This window comes from Meles meles, chromosome 13 (assembly GCF_922984935.1).
Source record: "Meles meles chromosome 13, mMelMel3.1 paternal haplotype, whole genome shotgun sequence".
NCBI classification, from domain to species: domain Eukaryota; kingdom Metazoa; phylum Chordata; class Mammalia; order Carnivora; family Mustelidae; genus Meles; species Meles meles.
This window is the reverse complement of record NC_060078.1, coordinates 43,963,508-43,984,513: the sequence shown is the minus strand read 5'-3', so window position 1 is coordinate 43,984,513 and position 21,006 is coordinate 43,963,508. Positions and strand designations below refer to the sequence as shown.

General features: G+C 47.8%; 1 protein-coding gene across 2 annotated transcripts in view; it reads left to right on the top strand.

Annotated features, from left to right (window-relative positions):
* The window catches only part of GRID1 (glutamate ionotropic receptor delta type subunit 1), a 705,186-nt gene that overhangs the window by 675,479 nt on the left and 8,701 nt on the right, over positions 1–21,006 (top strand). Inside the window, exons 14-16 of one of the 2 annotated variants that reach the window (XM_046026169.1) lie at positions 12,298–12,464; positions 18,828–19,068; positions 19,330–19,420. In XM_046026169.1, coding sequence (XP_045882125.1) covers positions 12,298–12,464; positions 18,828–19,068; positions 19,330–19,419 — 498 coding nt within the window. In that variant the 3' untranslated portion in view covers position 19,420. The remainder of the gene's footprint in view (positions 1–12,297; positions 12,465–18,827; positions 19,069–19,329; positions 19,421–21,006) is intronic. The other variant, XM_046026168.1, reaches the window with a different exon arrangement.

Here is a 21,006-nt window from a genome sequence, read left to right as displayed (position 1 = left end):
TGGCACATTGCAGAAATGGAGGGAGAGGCAGGATCAGAGTAAAACTTTGGCTCCTGCCTTCCTTTGGCTCATCTGGAAGCCAGAGTGCTTCCTTTCCCTTTCCCCTCCTTTATACATCCCCATGGTACCTGCTGCTTGGAGCATCATTCCCTTTCTTGGTTGGCCAGGCTGATTCCTAGTTATTCCTCCAGCCTTAGCAGAAGCATTCACACTTCCAGAGGCCCCCCCAACACCCCCCCCCCCAACACCAGGTCCTCCTACCCCCCCGGGGGGGGCAGGGCGAGAGGCTCCCTTGTCATTCCATGTAGCCTAGGGTACAGCTTCATCAGATGCCACCCCATCCTTAGTGCCCTACTCTGACTCAGCCCCCACTATACTCAGAGGCTTCTTAGGGTCAGGCCTGTGTCTTAATCTTCTGTCTGTCCTCAGGGCCTAGGCATAGCCACAAAGCACATGGACATCCATATGCTTCTATCCTCTTTAAAATCAAACAAATGCTCAGTGAATAACAAATGAGAGTGTGCAGAAATGTGGGCATGTGCATCTTTCTTCAATACAGATGAGCAGGATTGCTGGTACCCAGTTGCGGAGAAGTCAAGAAGGGGTGAGGAGGGGCAGGGAGGGCCCGGGGTGGGGGGGAGGCTTAGTCAGTCTCCTGGAGCAGGTTCCCATACAATTGAGTAAGTTGGCTCCTTTATAATGCCCTACTGCTTAATTCTGTTTGATGATGATTGGTTTGGGATAATACAGTCCAAAGATCAAGGAAAGCCCCCACTGTGCCTCTCTTATTAAATTACTTTGCTTTGGGTTTTGAGCATTGCCAAGCAAATCTCGTTATGAATTCTTCAATTACTTTCTTTTGCGATTTTAATAATTTGGTAGGGTAAGCTCTGGAATCAAACCAATATCTGTGCCATCATGCTAACTTTGATTATTTTCAAACTCCTCATTAGAGGGGTGGGAGGATGTTCACTCCCCTTAAATCTGATTTTATTTTTTCAGATTTGCTCTGCCCCATAATTTGCTTTGTACCCAGGTCTGATATGCTTCACCTTAGTGCTGGCTGTAAATGTGGGCTGATTCTGTTCTGTTTGTTCCACTGAGCATTATTGCTTTGGGTTTTATGATTTAAGTTTTTACATTTTGAATTGAATTGTTTTGTTATTTGATTACATTAAAATCAAGAAGCGATTGCTGATGAAAACAGTTTTGATTTATTGTGTCAGTCAGATTGTTGGCAGTTTTTGTTTAGCTTATTTTTATTTCCATTTTGTTGGTATAATGTTGTTCGTGCAGAAACAAAAAGAGAGAAAGGGAGGGCGGAAAATAGCATTCATAAAGAAATTATTCCATGTGGCATTGTGCTTCTGTACTCTATCTTCACCATTGATGTCATTTTGTGATATTTCCATTTTGCAAATGAGGAATACAAAAACACAAAAAGGTTGAACAGTTTGTTCAAAGATTATCAGACTCTTTCTCTGCCATCCACGTGTTCATTATTATTACTACTATTATTACCAGCACGATCATCATTATCATCGTCAATAATATAAAACCTATTTGAAGGTCTCCTGGGTAGCTCAGTCGGTTAGTGTCTCCTTTGGTCAGGTCATAATCCCACGGTCCTGGGATCGAGTCCCACAATGAACTCCCTGCTCAGTGGAGAGCCTGCTTCTCCTGCTCCTGCTGCTTGTGTGCTGTCTCTCTCTCTGATGGATAAATAAATAAAATCTTTTAAAAAAACCTATTTGAGTAGAAGTAGTGGTATCCACTGGTTGTAGAGCTCTAATGAAGAATCTCTTTATCTTCCAATGTAGAGATATTAAGATTGGCTTTGAACCTGACATTTTAAACTTTTAGTATGTGTTTATGTATGTGTGTGAGACACACACACACACACACACACACACAGAAATAGAGAAGAACAATGAGGGATAGATGAATTTAAATCAGGAACGGTAATAAGAACAGTAAAAACTCTGAAGATCATGCCTCATGCCTTCCAAGGATCAGATAAAGGAACCAACCAGAAATGGTGTGAAGCCTGGTAAAGACAACTCTGAGCAGAGAAATTTGGTATCTCTAGTATTCCTGAACCTTTGTCTGGAAGAGGTCTCAGACACATTCTGTATGGCCCAGATCTCACACCACAGCTTAGTTACACAGGGAGTGATGAGAAGTGAGCTCTGCGCTTTCTAGTAAGGGTTCAGCATCCCTGGGCAATGTGACAGGCTCATATTAGGCAGTGCCCCTGCCGGACCCCTCTGGTGGCGAATCTTTCTGATTCTTTGACTTTACAAAGCTGTACGTCCTGCCAGGTGGAGCTCAGAGTTTGTTCTGTGAGGCATGGGAGTCCATTTCAATCTCTTTGGTCAGAGTGTGACCTCTTTTGTAGCTCCTCAAAGTGCTTTCAGGCTATTGTGTGAGCTTTTTCTCTCAGGGCTGACATTTCAGCAGAGGCCATAAAGGAATACCTCAGCTGTAAATGGGGTTGGAGAATGAGACTCTTCTACATAAAACCCACAGAGAGGTCCTCCCAGCACTCTTAGGGGTTGTCTTTAATATTAATTATGATCACACACAATTTTACTGCTTCTGTCTCCTTCAGGCACAGTCTGAGTCGCCAGTGCCCAACACCGTTTATGGCTAAAGAAACAGTGAGAGGAAGTGGCTTGCAGATGGCAAAGCCACCTGGCCTCAGGGGGTTAGTTTCAAGGGTCTCCTTTGAACTCTGTCTCAATGAAGTCAAATGCTAGTTAAAGCCGCGTTTGTGTGGTGAGTAGAGTGTGGGATCTCAGTTAACAAGAACCGGGTTTGGTTCTTGCATTCTTCTGGTGCCAGAGGGAGACCTTGGTAACTTAACTAACCCCCAAACAAAGTTAGCTCCTCTGAAAAATAAGAATCGTCATCCTGGGTCTTCTTGCAGTTACCACAAACTTTAGAGGTGATGTGAAAGGATGGGGGCGACGGCTAATAGAGTGTATTTTAACCACGTAGTTCTCAGAGTGTGGTTGTTGCACCGGTAATGTCAGCACTGTCCAGAACATGTTAGAAGTGAAATTCTCGAGCCCCACTTTCGATCTAACAAATCAGACACTGAGGGAGAGGAGCAGGGTGGAGATTACTAATCTGTATTTGAACACACCCTCTGAGGGATTCTTATGCCCTCTTCAGTTTGAGAACGTGCATTTGAACAAGGGATGTTTATTGTTATGATCGTTGTTTTATTAGTATTAATATCTGATTTATTCCTGAACCTTAGAAAGTGACTCTTAGAGGCCCGAGGGTGGCCTTTGATGCTGTCCTGAAGGTCACCCTCTGGAGGCGTGAACAGGATGGAGAGGGGCAAACCTGGTTGTGTGTACAGGATATATCCAGCCCAACTTGCTTTGATTCAAGACCCCAGGCTTCCCAGATCCTAGCATTCATGCCATCAGTTCTTGACTAATCACTTTAGGCATATTTATTCAGCACCAACTGTATACCAGACATCATGCTAGGGCAGCAAACAGGACATGCATGGCCATGGGACTTACCTTCCTTTGTGGGTGTGTGAGCACCCACGCATGTGCACACCGGGAGTATCTGCATGGTCCTAGCCCAGTGCTTCTCCATAGAATGTTTAACCGCATACTTGTCCTCTGTGTTGCCCGAATTCATGTTTTTTGTTTGTTTGTTTATTTTTGTTTTTTAAAGATTTCATTTATTTATTTGACAGACAGAGATCACAAGTAGGCAGAGAAGCAGGCGGAGAGAGAGGAAGAGAAACAGGCTGCCCGCTGAGCAGAGAGCCCAACTCAGGGATTGATCCCAGGACCCTGGTATCATGACCTGAGCCGAAGGCAGAGGCTTTAACCCACTGAGCCACCCAGGCACCCCAAATTCATGTATTCTTGAGTCTCTCAGATGACATTTTTCATTCTGTATTCTTTTCTCTATGTGATCTATTCTGTATCTAAGCGAACCAATTCAATCTTTCTTTTAGATCATTCTTAATATTTCCCATGGAAAAACTCAGATTAGATTGTTGTTTATCATGGTCCTTGGACAATTTAAAGTTCTGACAAATCATTGAAAATCAATGTGTCCCTTTGCCCTGCTGGGAAGGTTGTTTATGAAGTCCCTGGTTTTGCTGATGGTATGCAGTTTGAGACTTTGAGGAAGGATCCATTGATCCTTCTAAGTTAGGACTTTTCTTCCTCCTTTGTACTGAACCAGCTCCTTCTCCCTTGGAGATGTGAGAAACCTTCTCCCACGAAGACAATACATGATTCACTAAATAAGACTATTTCTCCCAGAGTATTAGAGGCCCAAAAAGGGAACACAGCTGTAAAGCTTCCATAAACTCGGGTGCTGGAGGCAGACATCTTTAACAAAACCTTGGCCAGAATCTGGCTACAGAAGAGAAAAAAAAATCAGTATGGTGACAGAGACAGCTGCTCAGGTGGCCCTGTGTCACTCTTCAGGGCTCCTGAGGTAGAACTTTTCATGTGGGAGAGTGGAAGGCCATTTGCAGTCAAGGCGACCTGGGGAGACATCCAGTCTCTGTCAATAGCTGATTCTGTGGTCTTGGGCATGGTCCTTTTTGAGCCTTAGTCCTCTTGGGAAATTGACAGTTTGTGCTATGGAAGTTTATCCCGGACTTTCTAAGAAGAGAATGGTTGGTAAAGCACCATGTAGAGTACTTTGCAGGAAGGAGATATAAAGTATAAATTACCTTTAGTGTTTGTTTTCAGTAGTCTTGCTCTTTCAACTCTATAACTTCCATTCCTGTTTAGGGCCCCAACCTGAGACCCTAGAGCCATAATACTCTCCCCTTTGCAAACCTACTCTCAAGAGAAGATCAGAAATTAATTGACACTGAGGTCTATACCACACGATCTCTCAGCTTTACCACACATCAGCACTGCCTGGAGAAATTATTAGATGGTTGGGCTCTACTCCCAGAGTCTCTTCTTCAGTGGGTCTGGTATAGACCCTGAGAATTTATATTTCATTTCAAGTTCTCCAGTGATGTTGATGCTATAGGTCCAGGGAACACACTTTGAGAACCACTGGTCTATATCATAGACTTTGAGGATGTTAAAGCCGGAGAAGACCTTAAGGACAATCTCGGCTCATCTTCCATTTTTACAAATCAATAGTGAGTTGGTGGCTGGACCAAGACTGTGACCCAGGCTTCTAATTTACCAGGCTGATGACTGAGGATGATCTCAAGTCTTATTTCCCCCAAGGCATTTGCATTTTAATGAGGGTCCAAACTCTGAGCTATAATGATGATGCTGGTGATGATTATCATGATCATGAGGACAGTGTCTTATTGTTTGAGTTCCTTCAATGCATCAGACACCTTCCATGCTGTCTGCTCCTGTGATGAGCCTGTGAGGTGGGCTTCCAATTCCTGCCTTGTAGATGAGGTCATGTAGGCTTAGAGTTTCGGGTGGCTGGCCAAAGACACTAGGGAAAGGCATAGCCCACCTGTGTCCAGACCCTTGCTCTCACTGACATAACATGCCTTGCTCCGTGTGAAATGGAGCTGAAGATTCTATAAAGGAAGTTAAGGAACCAAAGAGAAGATAATGTAAGAGTAAGGACATTGGTAGCTTGAGGAATTACATGCCATTCATTCTCTGTACCCTTGTCATGCTCCTCACAACTGACTATGTTACTCTAGGATACAGGAATACCAGGATGGGACAGGCCATCATTGCAGATATCTTGCAGGCATAATGCTTGGCTATCAGGAGTCATTTTATGCTGTTGTGGCCTCAAGACATTTTCCTTATCCCTGTCCTCTCATACAGGTAATGGACAACACCACTGGGGCCACCATGACAAACCTATAGCATTGCCCTCTTACCTGAGCTTGTGTACACACACACACACACACACACACACACACACACACACACGACATCCTTGTACCAGATGGCCTTGCCGCCTCTTCTGTTGTGTTATCTCATCATCTAGCTCCATCCTGTTCATGCTAGTCTGAAGCCAGGAGCCAAATTGACTGTGTGCCCCATCGACACTTCAGAAGAGCAGGCATAATGCTAATTGTGGGAATGTTCAGTTGTCCTCTCCCCTCCCATGGAGGCTTCTTGGTTTGCCTGCTTTTGCTGGTCCAGGGGCTGATCCAGGCAAATGGTCATGATCACTCATTCCTTGAGTGGCATGTTTCCTTCCAGTCTTCTGAGGTTGGCTTGTGAACAGCTCTGAGAGTCCTACTGATTGTCTGCCCTGCATTGGCATGTCATTTGGGACAACCTATCCATGTTTCTGACCAGGAGAGGCAGGTTCCTTACCGGCCGATAGTCTACTTATTGTAAACCCTTTGTAGTTCTCCAGGCACTTGGTACCTGAGTTCACTTCTCTACTTCTTTCCTATGGGCTGTGGTGTTCATACACACACACACACACACACTCACAGACACACACATACCCCACACGCTCCCACAGAGCATGTTGATGACTTGGTCAAGGTGCAGGAATGACTGGCAGGGGATGAGGGGGAGTGCATGGGAAGAAGGATGTTCCCTTAAGAGCTGACAGATTGGTCTCCTGAGTCAGGCTGAGGACTGCAGAAAGGAGGACACGGAGCTTGCACTGAGCCCTCACTATTGCCGGAAATGGTGTATTGTGCCTATAATGTCACACTCAGTGTAGTCCTCTAGGAAGCCGTTAATTAGTCCCCAAGATTGTGGGTTCACTGAAGAGCTGGGATGTGGCCCTGTGTTTGTCCATGTCTAGAACTCAACTCTGTTCACTACACTGTGCTGAAGGAAGGAGTCCAGATTGTTAAAATTTCCCTGTTGGAAAGCTGCAGTCACAGAAGAAATGCTTGCTGAGCTGCAGAAAACAGGTAACACAGCAGAACGAAAGAAACTGCCAGAAGTCACCTGTGATGACCTCACCCCAGATGACCATTGTTGGTATTTGGTGCTTGGTTTTGATTCTTCCTAAACATAAAAATATTATTTTTATGTAAGATTGAAAAAGGATATACAAGACAAATACTCTAGTGTAACATTCTTTTTCACTACGCCACATAATACTGGTTGCCATTTATTTAGCTTCTACTACGTGCCAGGTAAGGCCCTAAGCACGTCACATGTATTGAGGGGTTTAATCCTCATTGGAATTCTGTGAGGTACAGACCATTTTGCATCCAGAAGAACCGAGGCGCAGAGATGTTAGGCAACTTGCCTGCGGTCACACAGCCAGCAAGCACTGGAGCTGGGATTCACATCGATACAGTTGGAGTTGAGAACGCAGGCTGGTCCTTGTTTACCATGGACAGCCGTTTCCCTTAGCAACCAATGCTCTCTTAAAACTCCGTTGTAACAGTGATGTAATATTCCATCATTTGATACCATCATTTACCCAGTTGATTCTGAAGTGTTGAACATATAGATTATTTCCAATGCTTGCTAGTTTAAACGGTGTGACTCTGAAAATCTTTGTACAAACAACTTTTCAGAAACTGAATAATTCCTTAGGATAAATCCCTAGGGGTACAATTGCTGTGTATGCACATTTTAAAAGTGAATCTCCCCACCAAATTGCCATTCCAGAAACATCGTGCCAGCCCACATTCCCACCAGCAGACTGTGAAATTCTCCTTTTCTGCCCAGATGATCTGGGTTTTCACTGTGCTCCTTGTGAGTTGCTACAGTGCATAATGCAGGTGTCCCTGTAACCGGGGTCCAGGCTGTGCATGGCAAGGCACTTCCAGGTTGTGAATGAGACCGTGGGAGCTAAGACTTGGGACTCTTGAGAGGACCAAGCTCTGCTTTGTTGGGATGAGAGGTGGATGCAAAGAGAGGCACTGGGTGTGCCCCTGGGTGGTGAACCAAGAGTCCAAGGAGTCCCCAGTATCCTGACAACCCCATCCAAGGACAGATAGTGTGGATCCCTATGAGGTCCATCTCACAGAGTTTCAGCAGTTCCACAAGCCACCTCTGTTTGCAAAGCTGGAGAAGGCCAGCTCTGAGCACTCTGTCACCAGCAACATTGCCCAGGGATGGGATCAGCAGGCAAGGACACTGGGAGCAATTTCCTCAGCCATCCTCTTCCCAAGTCCAAGCAGGGCAGAGAGGAGAGCCCAGGCCTCTTTGGAGCCAGAGCCACAGGGATCTCACCTGGACCTGGCTCTGCCATTCGTAACCTGGGTTTGTTTGGTGCAATTCACTTTCTTTCCCTGAATCTCAGTTTCTTTGTCTGTAGAAGGGGATTAATGTTTGGCCCTTCACACTTACACCAAGGATGGAAAAGGAATTGGGTTTCTGAAGGTCCCAGCACCAAGCAGGGACTCTCCACCTCCCCCGTCCCGGGCACAGCAAACACCAGACACCTGATTTCCTTCAGCGCTTCCTTTCCCATAACATCTGTGTTTGATGTTTGCAGTACCAGCATCCTTGTTTTGGGGAACAAAGTGGTTGCTTGTCCCTTTCCAAAAGCAGTCAGAGTGGCGGAGAAGAGTACAATGAAGTTCTTCATCTGAGGCTGTTGTCTCTGAAAGCTGGTGCTCCAAGGGACTTCTGGGAAGGGTGGAATCAGTGGTGCAGCAAAAGGCAAAGCAATCTCATTTTATTATCAGTGTGGAGCAATGGAGAGTGAGTCATCCCATATTCCAGCTCACTCTTGGCCTTGTTTGTGGTGCCCCAATCTTCCTCCAGCCATAGAGGCTGATCCCCTTCTCCCAAATATTGGGGAGGGTGCTTGAGGTGCTGGGACCAGACACCTCATGTCTCCATCCTTTTCCATGCTGTAGTGTTCCAGTGTGTGTGTGACGGGGCAGAGCAGACTTCAGGGAAGAGCTTGGATCCTGTTTGCTAAGAGGCTTTCAGGGAGACAGGTCAGGGTGGGCCAGTTCACCTCCTGCTATCCTGACATCCCGGGGATGGAAGTCCAGAGGCCTTTGACTTTCTCTAATGTGGAAGCTCTTCTTTTCCTCCTGTCCCTGAGTCTTCACATCTTTTCATTTCATGTCTGAACCTTGTGCCTTTCCTTTTCCTTTTAGGGAAAGGGGAAAATGAAACAAAGCAAAATGTTTAGATGCAGGCCAGGAAAATAAGGGTTGTATTTGGGTAATGTCTGGGAAATTGGAGAGCTCTGCCGGGCCTCTGTGTTCTATTGATGGACAAGGGCACACAGGGGAACAGAGATCATACTTGGTGCCAGTGTGGTGTGTGGTAACAGAGACTGTGTCACAAGTTTAAAGAAGAACCTTTAAGCAGTTTGCCCTAAGAATCACTAATAGCACTCCGTTAGGTAATAATCCTATCCAACTTTTGGCATATTACATTTCATATATCTGCAGAACAGTAATAATATTGTATCCATCCTATGGTTTTCTACTACTTTCCTTTTGTATATGTATGCTTCTGCATATACATATGTTTCTGTATACATACATACATACACGCACACACCAAAAAATATCCCAAGCTTTGTGGATAAGCAGCACAGAATAAGAAGGTAGATAAGGGACCATGGAAAACTGTTTCTGACCCTACGAGGGAGAAGTATATCTTAGAATTTGGTGGGAGCCTTGCGTAGCTCATTTTACATGGGGATAAGAGGGTCCCTATCGGGGACATAGCCATGATGGGTGGGATGTTTGGGCTCCTTATAACTGGCAGCTGAAAAGTTCCGAGAGCATAGCCAGACCAATGAACGCTTCTTTGGTCTGTGATCCACAGACCCACAGGGTCTCTGACCCACAAGGAAGATGGGGAGACATCTGTAAGATCCAAAAAATTTCCCTCGGAAGCTTAGAGAAGGTTATGGTGTTGTATTTTACTCGGTGTAGGGCTAAAAGGAGCATGTAGGAAGCTCTTGGGTGCTGAGGAAGTGGGCAGGGGTGTGAGGAAGGGAAAGTATTTCATAAAGATGGAGCACCATTGCTGCTGGGTCTTCATACTGGCCTGCATGCAAGATGGGGCACACTGGCCTCTCCAGATCTCCTTGTTCTGGCATTGCCTGGTAGACTGGGACTGGCCACATACTTCTTGAAGCAGACAGGAAACATAATAGTGTATTTAGTCCCTGTTTGCAAATGGGAAGACTGAATGTCTGGGGTCACTTGGCAGCTCAAGAACATGAACCACTTTCCCCACTTTTCTTGACTGCCTTCCTGGTGTGCAGGCATTTGCAGCTGAGACATTGTTGGCATTGCTTCTGTGTCTTTCCTGCCTTCTCAGCTTAGGCCAATGAGATAATAAATGCTTCCTTCATGGAACCACGCTCACCTATCACTGAGCCCCATATGGAGCCACCCATGCTTGTGACTCAAGGAAACAAAGTACCCCCTCAGAATGGCCGTGCCAAGCTTTTGTCAGAGTCGGTTTCCACTCAGTCAAGGCCAGCTTATTTTCTTTTCCTTCTGGGAACATCCCTTGAAAGGTGGAAACGAACATGATCTTAATTCTTCCTTCAACATGACATGCCCTTTTGAAATCGTACAAATAACAATGTCTGATTGTCATGTTGAATTGCGAGTGTAGATGTGAAATGCTCCAAAGTCAGACCGAAGCCAAATATTAGGTCATAAGTCAACATTTTGCTGAGAAACTCGGATACTAAGAGGTTGAAAATTTATATCTTTTCATGGGAAAACTTGTTTGCCAGCAGGAAAAAATTTCAAAGACTGTTATCTTCCCGTGTGGAGAGAGAGAGATGAGTGTAATTTTGCAACCAGGGTCAAAGTCCTTTAGGGACCTCTGAAATTGGCTTGGCCAAGGAGTGAGGCTTTGATGTTCTATTTGGATTGCTCCCCGATGTGAGAGTCCACGGGTGGCACTGGTGTGTGGGTCAATTCTTACAGGGTCCTTGGGCCACACTGTGGGAATGGCTAGGAGCAGCCTCTTCCTGCCGGGCGGGGGGATGCCATGCTCTACCTACTAATCCCTTTGATGGAAAACTTCTGAAGAGAAAATGACCTGTTTGGACCCATGTGTGCTTTGGGTCCTGAAAGAAGTAAAATCTCAACTACCTTCATCTAAGCAACTATGGCGCTCCGTGGAAAGTCTCAGCGGACATGAAGACTGAGCTGATGTGAGAGATCGGAACGATGCCCGTGACGATATGGTGAAGCTTGTAGCATGCCAGATTGGCCTCTTGAATGCTGTGCTTCAGGCCTGCCTCCAAGCCCAGACTCAGGGCTTCCAGCTCCTAGTGTGAGCTGTGGGAGGAGGGAAGAAGTGGCAAAGAGGCATCCGCGTGCTCATTATAGAGTTAAAACTAGGTGCAGGGCTACATTAAGAACATTATGCTCTATTTTAAGCTGGTCAAGTGACAATGTCTAGTTTACATCCCTTTCCAAGAAGCGAAGCAGCTTACATTTCTTCTCTGTGCCCAAACTCCAGGCAAAGTCAGAATTAAGGCTCAGGATAAAATAGAAAGTCTGCTGTGGATGGGTGTGATGGAGTGGGACTTCAGTGTGCCCACGGGCAGATTCCTGATGGAGTAATCCACAGTCATTGCCTTAATAGAGAAACCTGCTCCTGTGTGTGTGTGTGTGTGTGTGTGTGTGTGTGTGTGCGTGCATGCAGTCCCACACATATGTATATGTATGCTTGTGTGCCTTTGCGTCTGTGCATGCATGCAGATATGTGTACATTTAAAATGTGTGTATGCATGTGTGTATGTGTTTGTGCATGTTTGTATGCATGGGGACACTCTGGTGTGAGCAGGGAAAGGCAAATAGCAGAAATGCAGCCTGACACCATAATGATCAGGACTCTGTCCTGGATCCTTCCAATATGCATAGCAAGTTCATGACCTAGATATTAGGTCATGGCCACTCAGGGCCACTAAACCTAGGGCTTTTCTTGTTCACCCGGAGCAGGGTTCAGTTGGGTTCTAAGTACAAATACTAAATGGGGACTATTATGTTTCCCTCTAAATCTCTGATCAGAAAACCTCAATTCCCAGGGTCAGCCTTTCTGCACTTTCCAAGGTGAGCCTGCTAATCTGAGAACGAGGTCCCTGCCACTGCAAGCTGGAGGCTATCGGGAGAGCCCACCTGTTGCTTCCCTTCCCCACCTCTCCGTGTGACGTGAGCTGCCCTGGAGGCTCCTGGAGGCAGCATCATGGCCTTTTATGTCTAAGCACAGTGGGTGGCATCAGCTTGCAGCAGGATTTGTTGCCAGAAAATAGGAGAAGAGCTTGCTGTGCTGGCTGGCGGGCAGGGGGCCATGTAGAAGGGCCCTGCAAATCCCACAATTGTAGTCCTCACCACTCAAACCTGCTGCAAGCCTGCCTGACTTCATGGTGATTTTGGTCTTTCAGGCCAAGAAGGGGAACTACGCCTTCCTGTGGGATGTGGCGGTGGTGGAGTACGCGGCCCTAACGGATGATGACTGCTCCGTGACGGTCATTGGCAACAGCGTCAGCAGCAAGGGCTATGGCATCGCCCTGCAGCATGGCAGCCCCTACAGGGACCTCTTCTCCCAGAGGTAAGCACCGCCAGCCATGGGGGACTTGGCGGGTAACCTTCTTATTATAACCTTCCTCAGCCCTGACTGTGTCCCAGCACGGCTTCCCCCACCCCATCTAGTCCCATGCCAGCCCAGGATAGAGAAGAGCAAGTATGTGGTCCCTTCCCGTGAAGATGCACAGTCTCGGTCGGAGCCATGATGTGGGCAAAGGATGCTGGCCTGGGGTGTTCAGTACAATGGAGAGGATTTTCTAGAGGTGGAGGAGAGCAGAGGAAAGCAACTGCCCAGCCCCCCAGCGAGGCCAGGGAGGACTTTCCAAAGGAGGTGACACCTGAGGCCTAAAGGATGAGTATGAGTTAGCCAGATAGGCCCAGTTATTTGAAATTAAGTGAATAATGAATTGGATCTAACAAGGATGCAGTAATTACTTATTACTATAATAGGAACTTCCAACATTGGCTTTCAGTGGGAAAAGTCAATGTGGGAAGAGTCAAGGTGGAGTCCTGAAAAGAAATGTGGTCAGAAAAGCATATTGACCCTGTCCTCATGGGCACGTGGGCTGAGGAGGCCGATGGCACCTGCTGGGGCAGGCAAGGGACCTGCCTTCCCCTGCAGAGTGGACAGTGGCTTATGACTGCCTCCTTCCCATACTCCCCAAAACAGCTTCCTGGTAATTAATACTAGCAAATGCTAGGTGTAAGGGGCGGGGTAGTGGGGGAGGAGGACTGAATAGGGGTGGGTATTCTACCCGAAGCAAAGGCACATGGATACCCTACAGCAGAAATGAAATAGCATGTCTAGCATGTATTGGCTTTTTTAGCTTCCCATGTAATTTGCTGGTGGGAGTCCATCCTTTGTTGAGCCTATTCTTCTCAGGACACCGGGGCATGATCAAGTTTCCAAGTGCTCAGCCTGCACACCTGGCCAGATTCCTTGTGAAAAATAATCTGTCATCACCACCCCACTTCTTCTGCCAGAGAAGCTTTCCTTAGTCTTTGACTAGGTGTATTGTCCTTACCAGACAAGGTGGAAGTGAGGGCATGGGTCAGCTCAGTGGCCTTTTCCCAGTAGCCAGTCTGCTACCTGGGCTCCTCTTCCCAAGGACATCTGTGCCTCTGGCCCACTGCTGACACATGTCTATGAAGTGACATCCTGGTGAGTAAAAAGCACAGGACTAAGAAGCCCAGAGAGGAATCCCTAAGGACAGGCTCTGCCTTGGCCCACCAAAATCCAAAATGGTATCCAAGTGAAAAAACTGGCATGGTACCCAAGCTTAGGGGCAATACCGGTTGGCTGGTAAACACAGATATCCCATCATTTAGGATGATCTATTTGGAGGGTCAAGAGTGGTTAGAGATTCGTCGTTTAACACCTTGAAGCTTGCAGAGGGTCACTCAGCCAGCTCCTGGCAGAGTCCAGAGGACAATACAAATCCCTGAGTCCCACTCCTTCACCCACATTGCTGTCAGATCTCCAATCCCTACTGCCTTCCATCTCCTACCTTGTAGGTGTGGGTTAGGGCTTTGTGACCATGAGCACTTGAGCCTAAACCCCATCAGAGATAGGCTGAAGAGGGTACCCTGTGAGCTATCCATTCAGTAGCTTGTTTGCAAACTGGGGAAAAGGGTAGAACTATCTAAGTTAAATGAGGCTTTTGTGGTTTTTTTTGTTTTGTTTTGTTTTGTTTTTCCTAGAATTTAATCAAGTATACATTCTGTGCCTCCCTTTGCTCCCTGGAGTAGAGATGACCAGGGAGAAGAAGGGATAGAGTTTTATCAAGTATTACAATTAAAGGCATGAAGAAGGAATGACTTCTGTCTAGGATGTGTATTGCATTGGTGTTCTTGAGGTGTACTCCAGTTGGTTTTCTGAGACAGGAGGCTCAGGAATCAACCTGTGAGCACCTTTCTGGTGCTTTCTGGAACAGATGGTAAGGGAGCTGGGGGTGGGGGGTCAATCCAGCAGCAGCACCAAGACACCTAACGTGCCCCCAAATCACAGTCATGGAAGCCCAGGGTCCCAGTGAGGGAAGCATAGGGTCCCCATGTACTTGAACTGTCTACAGAGCTCCGAAGTCTGCTGAAGTGACTGTTGGCACACTGGAGAGAAGAGAGGAGAGAGCTTGTTTCCCAGCTGGATTGTTCAGCAGTCCCAAATCAGATCAGGAGGAAACCTAAGGATACACAACCCAGAGCAGGAGATGAGCAGGGAGAGAGTGGTTGGTCACTTTCAACATTGTGACTGCTTGCTGGGTGCAGAAGTAATTCCATGCCCTTTGTATGGCCCTACAGGGCAGTCGACCAGGACCGGCGTGGGGGTGTAGTGTCCCAAAATTCAGGCTTGCCCTTGAGCAGGCCTGTTCATTATCTATCAAAGTGCTGACCCTGAGGGTCTTTTCAAAATTTCTCCCAATTGAGACTCTGTTGGCTGCTCCCCCAACACCAGAAGTAGACCAGAAACAAAAGTGCCTAATCCAATTTCCTGGTTAATCTGGTTATTACTCTTTGCTTTCATGAGAAGTCCGTGTGCTCTGTGACTGTAAGTAAATGTTCCCCGTGGGCTGTGCTGGCCTCCAGAATTATCATCACCTGGCTCTTTGTTGCAACCCCTCTTACACTAGAAGCATCCTCCCTCCCTGACCTGGGCAGATGGGTCTCTACTTGGAGGGAACCCTCAGACCTTGGGTTGCCAACTTACTATGGCCAGTGGTTCTTCAAGAGGTTCTGTTGTATGGTGCATACAGAACTGTGAGGTACCCCTAGTTGGGGACATCTTGCCTGAGAGCAGGAAGGGGACAGATCCAGAAAGCAATGCTCCATGCCATTTACAGAAAAAAGGTCTTGTAGAAATAGACTCCCAGTCTTACCTGGAACTGCAGTAACTTTCTTTCCCTTAGACCTGTGAATTAAGCTATTTCCTTGTGCACAGATATGCTCCCTTGCTTTGGCAGAGGACGGGGTCTATATGCTACACCTTATAAGTGTGTATGGTGGGGGTTGAGTGCTGTAACCTGTTTGTGAACCATGGCGTGCAGAGCAGGCATTCAATAAATGTTTAACAACTTAAGAGCCATTTATGGAGCACCTACTGTGTAGCAGGGCTCCACAACTATTGACCAGAAGAAAGCACCTGCCATTACATCTGTCTGGAAAAATAGAATGACTGGCTTCAGGAAGCGGCTATGATCACTCCAGCTTACTCGTAAGCAGGAGTATAGATTATTCTGGTGTGCATTAATTTAGTCTTGTTCTAGGACTCATTTGGTGCCCATGACTTGTTTTATCTTTCCTCCATTGCTTACATATTTAAATTTTCCTTTTGATTTGTTTGTTTTTATTTTATTCTTTGTTTTCCTATAAATTGCCTTCCATTCTTCCTGGAATAATATCAGGCATAAAAATACATACAATTAAAAGGAGCAGGAAGAAGGCAAGCATCAGCAGAACTTAGCAGCCTGCCTAATGCGGCAGTCAGTGAGTGGAGGAGTAGGAATCAGACCCTACAGCCATCCTCTGGCCAGAGTCTCATGGTCCCCTAAAGCAGAGCCTGACTCTCCAAGAGCAGGCTGACTGCACTTAGCAATCTGATGTTCTGGAAAGAGCATGGCCTCCCGGGTCAGCATGACCCAGCTCTGAAGAGCAGCATTGCCACTTTCTGACTGCTACTGTGGGCCAGTCATCTAGATGTTCATTCTGCCTCAGTTCTTCAAGATGTGAAACTGACATTATAAGAACGACTTTATAGACTGTTAGGAGGATCAAGACAATGGAAAATGATCAGTCCCTTCTATGTTCTCAGTGAAGGGCAGCGTCGGTCAATACCAGACAGGACAGGGCTGCTGGTCCACATGGCCATCAGACCATGCCACTGGAACTGGCTTTTAGGGAACTCTGATTACTTGCCAGATCTTGAGCTGAGGGGTGGCCATGTGTCCCGTCTTTTCATTTTGTCACAATAATTCTGTGGTAGGAGTCATTATGATCTCCGAATTTAGTAATAAGCGTGCTAAAGTGGAGAGGTTGCCTGACATGGTTGGTGTGATGGCAGGTCTGGGTTTGGACCATCAGTGCAGAATCTATACGAATACATATATAAAGTTCTGCTGTCTCTCCTTGGCGAGCCAGGAGACTACCCACGAGGCTTCTCACAGCCCAGAGATCCTGCCCACCCAGTCCTGGGGTTCCTCTAACTGCCAGGAGACCCAGCTTCCTCGGACCTACCAATGGAGACTTAGATGATGGCCTTTCAGCCTGAGCCAGTGGACAGCTTCCCTAACATGTCCAGAGCCACACAGTGGTGGTGGGACACTGCTACTGCCCAGTCCGTCACGGGATGCGCCATGTGAGAGGTCTGTGGCACTCAGCAGCATATGGATCCCAAGCCCAAACCACACAGATTCACACGTCAATCACGGATCTGTGTCATCACCAAGCCTCTACGTGCACAGCGGCATTTTAAGTCTTTTGTGCCGACTTGTGTCCTTGGCCCTTAACAGACATCATCTCCTTATCTCACCATGACCAATTTTTGTTTAGTTTTCACGATTCAGTTAATACATTCATTTGTATGTTGATGCAACAAAAATTCATGGATGGCCCAAGTTGGGTTGCCACTGTGATTGCTCAGGAGAAACCATGGAGAGTACCATATACATAGCGCCTGTCCCAAAGGATTTACTCACCTGGAAGGCTCGTGGGTCTGTCTTGCAATGATGATACAGCCAAGGTTAACAGGGGCAAGTCATTTGTCCTGTGATACTCAGCTGAGATCTGGTACCTTCATAGCCTGCTCTTTGCCCTGAGCCAGGCTGTTCACAGCCTGTCAGAGGCCATGCTCTGCTGGGCCCATGATGCTGACAGGTCAGAGGACAACCCCCCCACCCCCGCCCTGGCTGTCACCTTCCCTCTCCACCAGTCACAGTTCATGCATGGTCACAGAGCTCAGCCTCAGCCTGTAGTCATAGCTGGCCTGCAACACAGGCCCAGGACAGAAACTGCTCAAATGGCCAGTTGGAAGTGAACTTCTCCTGGCTATAAAGAACCACTGTCCTTGAAATGTGCACACCTGGGGGGCTCAGAGCGGTCACTGCAGGTGTTATCACATAGCGGTATCATTATGAACCAGGCTGAAAAAACACCCCCCACCCCAGAAGGAAAAGCTTGGTTATGAGGATCCTAGGACTGCCAGCTACTACTTGCTCACTGTTCAGACCCCTGGATTAGAGAGGGAGTCCATCACATCCCACAACAAAGGAAAACCACCATCCGGACACCTACATGGGGAATAAGGGAAGAGCATGGGTTGCCCTACCTTGGTGAACAGGATAGAATCTAGATTCCTCTCACACCTTCTCTAAGCCCACATTCCCAGCTCTTCCTGTTTTACTGTCTTCATCTCCTACCATCCTCCTCCTCCCCACTGCCCCTCTGGAGCCTCATTGGCCATATTGTAGCATCTCAGACATACAGATCACATAGCTGAGAACAAACTTACAAGCATGGCTGTTGTCTGTCCTCATTCAATGCCATCCCTGCCAACCACAAATTGACCTTGGCAAGATACTTTACCTCCCTGTGCCTCCTTTTCCTTCTCTGGAAAAATGGAAGGAACCATCTCAAAGGGTTGACATGAGAATGAAACACTATTTGTCAAGCGTTTAGGCTATATCCTGGCACTTAGAATGTGTTAGACAAGTGGGAGCTATTTGATACTAACCTTCCTTCAGGTGTGCACTCATCCTGTCACCTCCTTGATGAGGTCCTCTCTGTAATACCCCCATCTGGACCACCCTCCCCATGCACCATTTCTTAGCACCTCTATCTTCGTATCACAGTATTGATCACAGCCTCTGTCTGTATATTATTGTTTCAAAGTCCGTGTATAAGTCTCTGGACCTCACCCAGCGGTGCTGAACATCATACATAGCCTAAGGCAGATGCTCAATGAATGAATGAATGAATGATTCAGTGAATCCTAGTAGGAGAGACTTAGAATGTGGTTATCGAAGTTTGAAAGGAAGCATTTTTTAAGTCCGTGGTCTGAGTGTTGCCTCAGCCAGTTCTGTATGTTGCCCCTGATCCCATGTGAAGGGTCCTTATGTGCTTTGCCACTGAAGTTTATCCACTGGCAATGAGACAGGGTGGGAGGGAGCTTTGAGGCTTTTAAAGGAGGAGAGAGAAGAAACCTGGAGTGTGCGGGGGGAAGAGCACTCTGCCTGTGGAGGGGAGGGTGGGTTGGGGAAGGGGACAGCTGGGGCAGAAGAAGAGCTGCCATGGCTCAGTATTTTCTGTGGGAGGGCCAGTGTGCTGCGGAAGGGGCCGGGGTCCCCAGGACCGCGCCGAGGAGGCCAGGGCCATGGCTCCCATGGCTGGTATCTTGCAGGATCCTGGAGCTACAGGACACCGGGGACCTCGACGTGCTCAAGCAGAAGTGGTGGCCTCACCTGGGCCGCTGTGACCTCACCAGCCCTGCCAGTGCCCAGGCCGACGGCAAAGCCCTCAAGCTGCACAGCTTCGCGGGGGTCTTCTGCATCCTGGCCATTGGCCTCCTCCTCGCCTGCCTGGTGGCCGCCCTGGAGTTGTGGTGGAACAGCAACCGGTGCCACCAGGAGACCCCCAAAGAGGTCCGTGCCCCATGTCCTGCTTCTCCCTTCTGCAGCCCAGAGGCAGGAGAATCCCCTGGGGTGGGCTTTCTTCCAGTTAGTACTTACCAGAGTTACCTGTGTGCAGACAGCCATGTTTTACTGGGGGGTGTGGTGGGGGGATGGTGTCATTGCTTATGTTCAATTTTTAAAGCAAGAGAACAAATGGAGGGGATGTTTTGATGCTTGACTGAAGGGCCAAGGCCCCAGCCGTGGCCACTAAAGTCCTGTATTTATCTGTAGAGCGGGTGCAGCATGAGCAGCGCCAGAGGGCCCTTCCCTACCCTGCCCCGCCCATGTGCCTCCACCCTGACCTGGAGAGAACAACTGTAGGGTAAGAGAGGAGACCTCATTCCTTCCTGGTTCTCTTTGCTTTCCCATCAAGGGCCACAGGGCTCTGCTCTTCTGGCATGCAAGTAGGGACCGGCCCCTGCCTCTCCCATCCTCCCTTCCTCCCTCTCCTCCCTCATCTTGATAAGGCCCAGCCTTGCCTATGCCCCTCCAGGTCCGCCCAGCACAGGGAACATGGCGGCTCTGGCCAGACTCCGTGTTCTGGCACATTCCCCACCTTATCTGTGGTGACCATGAACTCATTCTGCCCACGACACTTCCTTCCATTGGGGTTTTGCTCTTCTTCAAGCTCTTTTTTGTTTTTTTAATGTGAAGGCTTCACACCCTGGAGTCAGTTCCCCTAAGGGAGGGTGGCAAGGCAGGCCATTTGGCTATTTGATATTCTGCCAGCAGAAATCTCCACACCCGCGCGGAGGCGTAAGCCCAGCCACTCCATGGTAGGCCTGCCACTGTGTGCTACATACAGCTCAGCTTCTTCTGAATTACCATCAACAGATCATGTTGACATAAACAGGTGTACATTTCAAACACGATGCAGCAAAGTAACCAGCCCCAAATCCAAAGAGGCAGCGTCGTCATGGCCACCGTCTCTGTAGCCTGGAGGGATGCTTGGCCACAGCCCATACATCAGTCTGTCATGGAACCCTTGGCTGGGTGGGGGAGGGGGACAGACTCTCCATTCATACCAGGCATCCAGCTCTCTGTCATTGCACTTAGCTTTTGCTGGAAGGACATTGCCGTTTGAATCTGTGTTGGAAATGTTCCGGGGACACCCGTCTTCCTCTTCTGCATTCTGTGTGCCTCTCTGCGAGGAAGTGCAAAGCCTAGGTCTTCCATGGCCTCATGCTTCTCCTTGTTACCCCTGGGCCACAAGCAGGAGTGAGGAGATTTAAGGGAAAGGCACTGAAAGGAATGGTGAATGGTTCTGCCCAAGCTTCTTTTGCTACTAGAAATTTGTGTGTGTGTGTGTGTGTGTGTGTGTGTGTGTGTGTGTGTGTAAGTCATGGGGAGGACCTGTGAATTATGTTGATGAGTAGTTTTAAGGAAAGGTCACAGATCTGTCTCGCTACCAACCTGCTTCTCACCACCAAGGCTATATGCACAGAGGCATCAGTGTACACACCCAAGGAAGGGTGGCCCTGGAGTTACCTCCAAGTGGGACCAGAGAGGACCAGATCCCATTGTATCCAGGCTCCATGTTGTTTGGTTTGGGTCTGGTGTTTTTCCAAACCCAATCAGCCATAGCCTGATTTCCTTTGTGCAAATGTCCCTGGGTCAGGGGAGCAGGAGAAGCTCTCTGGTTGGGTGAGCATCTCACCATCATGGAGAGGCTGACCTGGGATGGCATGGGCAGAGCAGGTGCCCAGGCTTAGCCTTCTAGAATGTCCCTTATGAGCCAGCTGCAGGGAGAGGCCTTTCTTCCTCTGGATTGGGTGTCCTCATCTGCTTCCAGTCTTCATGTCCCTTTACATCCCCTGTCTAGGGTTTAGTGATAAGGCTAGCCTAGGCATCCCAGAATGAATAATCACCATGTGTGTATGTCTGTGTGTGTGTGAGAGAGAGAGAGAG